This window comes from Stigmatopora nigra, chromosome 9 (assembly GCF_051989575.1).
Source record: "Stigmatopora nigra isolate UIUO_SnigA chromosome 9, RoL_Snig_1.1, whole genome shotgun sequence".
NCBI classification, from domain to species: domain Eukaryota; kingdom Metazoa; phylum Chordata; class Actinopteri; order Syngnathiformes; family Syngnathidae; genus Stigmatopora; species Stigmatopora nigra.
Genome location: NC_135516.1, coordinates 11,821,088 through 11,827,799, shown reverse-complemented (window position 1 = coordinate 11,827,799; position 6,712 = coordinate 11,821,088). Strand labels below are relative to the sequence as shown.

The window sequence follows — 6,712 nt, the reverse complement described above, 5'->3', positions numbered from 1 at the left end:
ATCCAAGTACTGTTTAATATCCAAGTACTGTTTAATATCCAAGTACTGTTTAATATCTAAGTACTGTTTAATATCTAAGTACTGTTTAATATCCAAGTGCTGTTTAATATCTAATTACTGCTTATTATCTAAGTACTGTTTAATATCTGATGATAATATTCAAAAAATATAAATGCAAATTAAGGAAACATGAAGAGGTAGCTGCAAACAGGGAGATGTCAAAAATGAATATCCGTACACAACATGTAGAATTACTACTACTATAGAGTATTACATCTACTTTCTGATTGCCATACCTGCGAGGTCACCTTTATTCTTAGTTGACGTACAAATGAAGACAAAGGAGCAATCTGCCAAGTGCCACCGCAGCTCTAGTGAGACAAGCTCATTCATCTGGGAGGAAAGCCAAGCAAAGCCAGGGGGATATTTCGGTCCAAAGTATCAGCATACATCTGTTGTTGGGGAGCGTATATATAAAAAAAAAATGGATTGAAAAAAAAAGTTGCAGCTGATCCACTTTAACTGCCCTGGGAACAACCTGAGAGCATTTTGGAAATGACTTTATATGAGCTTAATAGACATGGTCGTTTCTTTAAATAATATACATAAACTGATCTAAAATCCAACTGTAATCCCTCACAATTACATTGTCATTGTATTTACAGATGTCCCACCTAGTTTTCAATGGTAATGATCACAATAGTTTATTTATTTAAAAATGACAATATTAATGTTATACATATTTTATCATATCCATGTCCAATTCTTAATTCGTTTTTTTTTGTATGAAACTAATAGTCTTTATAAAAGTCAAATTTCAAACACACAGCAACCAATTTGAATCTGCCTGCCCCCTAGCGGTTCAAAAATGTTACTGACCACCCCCCTTTCCACTAAATTGAGGCAACAAATTGGTCAGTTGACAAATACATAACACATTTAAATTGCTAGAAATTTTTAAGATTACGCATTTTCACTTTGAAAGTAAAAGCTTTTCTATTTCAAAGTTGACAGTTATGCAACAATCTCTTATTATGAAACATAATACCTTATTGTGAAACTTAAATAGGATTATTATAAAACCGGTTATGTGTGGGCAATGTTTTTTTTTTCAACAACACCAAGAAGAGGAACCAACAGTCATTTGCAATATTTTGTCAAAGTATCGCAACACAGGAAGAGCACCCCCGGTTTCCTGTGAGATTTAGTTTTTATATACTGTAATGTAATGTAAATGCAAGCTTGATTTATAATTCAAATACAAACCCAATGGCAGGAATCCATTCAGTGTTTACAAGCTGCAGTATTGAGACAGTTAGGAAACAAAAGTTTCATGGCCAAAGCCAGAGAAGCGGCCCTTTTTCTCTTCGCCCTGAGCGTGTCTTTTCATTGGCAATGACACTGACCTCCTGTGGAAAAAAAAACCCTCATTGGTCCGTTTGTGGATGTCTTAACGATGGAAGGGAGAAAAAGGCCTATCTGTCCTTACCCGAGAAAACATGTGCCGGGAAGAAGGAAAAGGCACTGCTCGGTTAAACACACTTACTGGAAAACCAGTTCGCTATTCAAACACTTCCATGAAGTGTTATTTGGTGTAGATGAGCCAAGATGGACGCAGTGGTTTATTTACCTGGTAAACAAGCAACTTATTAATGCTTATATCGTGAATGCTAAATGACTTGTGTTGACTGATTGAGCATTTTGCATTAAAAAAACAAAAATACTGACATTATTGATTAAAAATGATGTATTCAACTTTTGGGTGATATTAGTTAACTTTACTTTACTGCAAAATGACAAACAGTTGTGATTTAGTGTTTCAGATCAAATGAAATTCCTTACCAAAGTGGATTTAAAAAAGAACGTAACATTTTCTGGTGCAATAAAACATGGCAGATTGTGGGAGGACAGAATGAGAAAAAATTACATAAGTTCCACATTTTGGTCATTTTTCTGTAGTCTGGTATTTTGGGTTTGATTCTTTAGTTCCTTTTTTTCTGCTTTCTTTCTGTTTTATGATCAAATTCAAATTAAGAGTACAGATATAGATTACATTTCCTGATTTTCCCCCTTTTAAATCAATTATTGTATTTTTTAATCATTTTTTTCAGTTTTTAGTTCAAAAATCATCTTGTAAAATCCAAAAATATATATTAAAAACCTAAAATAAACATTGTTTTAGATCTATAAAAAAACTGAATATTCAGGGTTTTTAATCCAGTTCATTTAATCCATTTATTTTTAAAAAAAAATCTAAATATTATATTTAAAATGGTCCGGCCCACATAAAATCAAGTTGACGTTAAAGCGTCCCGAGTCTGACACCCTTGTAAGTAAAAATTAAAACAAACACAAAACTCATTGGTACATAAAATGCCTTTCTTTGTAATACAAGTCTCTGAAAACTGACAAGGTTCATCACAGATTTTTTTGTCCAAAAAAGTAGACTCACCACAATAAAAAGTTCTTATTACATACATCATTAAGGAAAAGAACAACTGAACACTGTCACGTGAGCATGGCTTCTTCACTGCAGTACCTCGACATTGGGCATGATTGGGGAGAAAACCACCTACGTAAACACTTAAGAGATAAAAATCAAGCTTTCTGATTGCCGTCGAGACGCACGGTGGATAAACGGAGGGCTCGTCGTCATTCGGCACAGTTGCAGGGAAGGCACTTGACATGTGGTCATTGTGACGTGACCTCATGCAGCCACGGCAACGCACTCAAAGGTCCTTGTGCACAAAGTCCAAGGTCAACTGGTAACATGTCTGACAACTTGGGAGCAATTGTGAAACAGAATCAATGGAATAGTTCCATAATCGGGGGTGGGCGTTATTGTTATCGTTTAATGGGTTGTAGGGGATTTATTGTAGGCCAATGGCACAATTCCATGACTTAATGGTATTTGGAGCATATTCCATGTGACACTGGTCATGAGATTTGGTGCCTGGACGTTCGGTCGCCAGTCTTTTGGTCGCCGGTCAAATGGTGACAGAGTTTACTGTTGAAATCAGCTCTCAAAATTAGATAAATGAGACAGAGTTTAATATCTAAGAGAGAGTTTAATATCTAAGTACCATTTAATATCAAAGTACATTTGACCGGTGACCAAACGTCCGGCGACCAAACGTCGGGCGACCAAACGTCGGGCGACCAAACGTCCGGTCACGAGATTTAGTGGTCAGCAGCCAATTGCGGGGAATATATAGACAGGGCTCACTCAAACCAGATCTTTTTAGGGCCTTGAACCCATTTTTTTAAAGAACAATAAAGCACCCAACAAATAAAAGTAGACCAAGTAATGACTTATAAGTCAAAGTACAACTGTACTTCAAAGAACGCAACATGCTTGGTTTTTAGATGGGCAAAACTCTGCAACCCCTAAACACGAAGCCCCCAAGCCATGGTTCAAAACCCTAAACTTTAAGGCAGACATTCCAAGCACACCAAACTGACTAATGCAAAAAAACAAAGCGCAGTAAATGGCAACAAGCAACTGATGTTCAGTCGATTCAGTCACAACTACTTTGCAACCCTGAAAAAAAACACAATGCTAGTTTCGTTTTTGAACAAAAAGCTGCGAAATGCTTATTCCCGAAGGGGGAAAAAAATGGTTAACAACGGAAAAAAAAACATCTGTTGGTATTTTCTGCCATCTAAAATGAATACAAAAATATTTAAAATCCCATTTTGGAAATATCCATCCATAGTCCAGTCCTTTCATACCTCATCCACTACTAACCAACCCCCCCTTGAAAAAATATGTTAAAACTGACTGACATAATACCGACTTCACCACTGAGCACCAAAGATTAAACATGTACATGAAACAGTGTATATAAGAAAAAAAATATTTCTTAGGTTTCACAATAACACATTCCCACTGAGGCACATTTTCAGCCAAGTGTCATATTATACAAAGAAAGCTATATTTTAGGGGGGAAAAAAGTTGCAAAAAACATTCAAGTACTCTTTCATGTAAACACATTTCAGGACTACTATTATTATTATCATTATTATTATTAGGGATGCAAGACTTTACTAATTTTAGAAGATGGTTTCCATGGGAATTAATAGAAAACTGTATATTTGTTAATATACACTGGACCCCAGCATATTTGCGGTTCGGTATTCACAAAATTGCAGTTTTTTGGGGGTTGGGGTGGACCAATCCCTATCTTATCTGCAGTTTTAACCCCAAAAGTATTGTTCCCCAATACTGTTGTTTTTGCCATTGAATGGCAAAAGGAACTAAGACCGCATCGTGACCTTAGCAGGGGTCCACTGTAGTTAAGGGGGGTAAACATGGTCATAATCCTGATTAAAACAAGCAGATTTCTTCAACAATGGTTCCTTTTCAAGCAAGTAACTTAATTAATATTTTCTTGCCATTTAGAGTCAGATGCATGAACTACAATGCGAAATTGCAGTAAAGTAGTGGTAATGTGATTTTAAGTCTGCAAGGAAAGCAACCAATTTTGCATGGACTTGAGACACATCAAATTTATTGATATTTTTCTATTAAATGACACTAAATTTCCAATGGGAATCATCCAATTGAGATTTTTTTCCCCAAAATACTCTTCTCCCTATTTAATACACATTGCAAATTGTTCACTTGTGCGAAACCATAAGACAACAGTGTGAGTAAAAATATTGGAAACGTAAAAAGGCATGATTCCAAAAAAAAAAAAAAAAGCACAACTATCTGATTGTGTGTTTTCTTTCTCCTCCTTAGTTATTTTTAGAGCAGAACACAAGAACAACAATGGTCGCTCCCAGCTGGAACAGAAGAGTAGTTCATCTGTCGGACAATTTCCGCAAACAGTTCATCCACGGAGACTTTATTTTTGGCTGAGGTCTCAATGAAGGGACAGCTCCAGTCTTGGGCCAGGGCCTTCCCTTCCCCAGAGGACACTTCTCTCTCCACTTCCAGGTCCACCTTGTTCCCTACCAAGATCATGGGTACCCTCTCATACCTTTTCACCCGGATGATCTGATCCCTCATGGGCTTGATGTCCTGGAAGCTCTGTTGGTTAACCAAGCTGTAGACTAGGATGAAACCCTGTCCGTTTTTAATATACAGATCCCGCATGGAGGCAAACTGCTCAGTACCAGCAGTGTCCAGGATCTCCAGTACGGATGGGGACGAGTCCACCTCGATCTCCTTGCGGTAGAAGTCCTCAATGGTAGGGTCGTACTTCTCAATGAAGGAGCCCGTCACAAACTGAACCGTGAGGGCAGATTTCCCGACTCCACCCGATCCCAAAACAACCACTTTGTATTCCCTCATGTTCGCGAAAAATACAAAAAAGAGGGATAGGGGGGATACAAACAAAACACCCCTCAAGAAATAGCCAAATACCTCCTTTTGTGTTGTCCCACGACGACGCCGTCAAGGCGAGCAAGGCCGGGGAAAGCTGCCCTGCCTCGGCCGGAATCACACCGAGCGTGCGGGTGTCACCAGGCCGGGCCGGGGGTTGGGGTGGGTGGGGAGAGTGGCCGCCGCTCCCTGGACGTTGACGACGGCGTCAACCGAGGCGCATTTTCGGCGGCGGCGGTGCTCCGTTGGGGCCGGAGAAGCGATAGCGCTTCTGCTCGCTTCGCACAGCGTTTCCTGCCCACATCGTCAGCGCGTCCATAGCCCACGGCTTCACTTCCGTTTTCTTAAAGGAGACGTCCCCCGACTGCGAAAGACCGAGCATGCATATACATATATATACTCAATAACACCATAAGCATGTTTATAGACATGACTGGGCCCCCCCCCTAACGATAAGGATAGACCATTGGTAGGGAACCTATGGCTTGGGAGCCACATATGGCTCTTTTGATAGGTGTATATGGCGCCCCACTAACCTGCGATGTAAACTATGGAAACTGCTGGTGAAAAAGCACATGTATTTACTTAAACAGAGCCTCTAATAAAAAAAAATAGTATGTCTTTGTTCATCCATTTCAGTCACAGGAAGAACCATGCGTAAATCTTCTTTCACCAGGGGGCAGTATGTGCAATAAGTCTGTAGTATACTTTGATGTCATCCATTTAAGATACATTTTGGGGATTTTTTTTTTTTTTAATGAGTCCAAACATTAAGTTCACCTTTGCATGAAAAAAAAATGTCATACACCTACTGAAATTATGATTTGTGGCTGTGGACTAGCATTCATTTATTTCTGGCCCAAGACTAGGTTATTTATAATTTGATATCAGATGCTTTACTGGGCCACACTTCATGTTGAACATAAGTGGTTGTAAAGATTTGTTAGTTTAGAAAAAAAAACTTGTAGACAATTATTGGATAAATTGAAGAAATACTTGAATAATTGGAGTTATATTGGGAGAGAATAATAATTCACACCTTGTAAGAACAAACAGGGGCTTGATCAAGACTCCATTTGAAGGTGCGACAGTGTGTGGGGTGGTGTTAGAGGAAGGTGAGAAAATGCTTCTACTTGCATTCAGATTTATTTATCATTATAAAAGATGTCCCTAAAATGTGGCAGCAAAAAAAAATGATAGTCAAAACAATGTTCCTCAATGTGCAATTCCAAGTTTGGCATCTGGAACTTTCTGGTAATGTTTCCTATTGGCCCTAAGAAGCACTTACCTTTATATATTGAACTAAATTCGATCTCAGAGTAAAATAATATCTTTTAGTCCTTTGCAATATACATTGGGGCACTTTTAAAAGTGCCTTATAAG

General features: G+C 38.4%; 1 protein-coding gene across 1 annotated transcript; it reads right to left on the bottom strand.

Moving 5' to 3' along the window:
• Nucleotides 1–4,414: 4,414 nt before the first annotated feature.
• On the bottom strand, nt 4,415–5,679 carry LOC144202071 (ras-related protein Rap-2b-like). The gene has a single exon (XM_077725029.1). It carries the CDS (start codon nt 5,297–5,299, stop codon nt 4,751–4,753), a length of 549 nt encoding a protein of 182 aa, XP_077581155.1. The 5' UTR covers nt 5,300–5,679; the 3' UTR covers nt 4,415–4,750.
• Between the last annotated feature and the right edge of the window lie 1,033 nt (nt 5,680–6,712).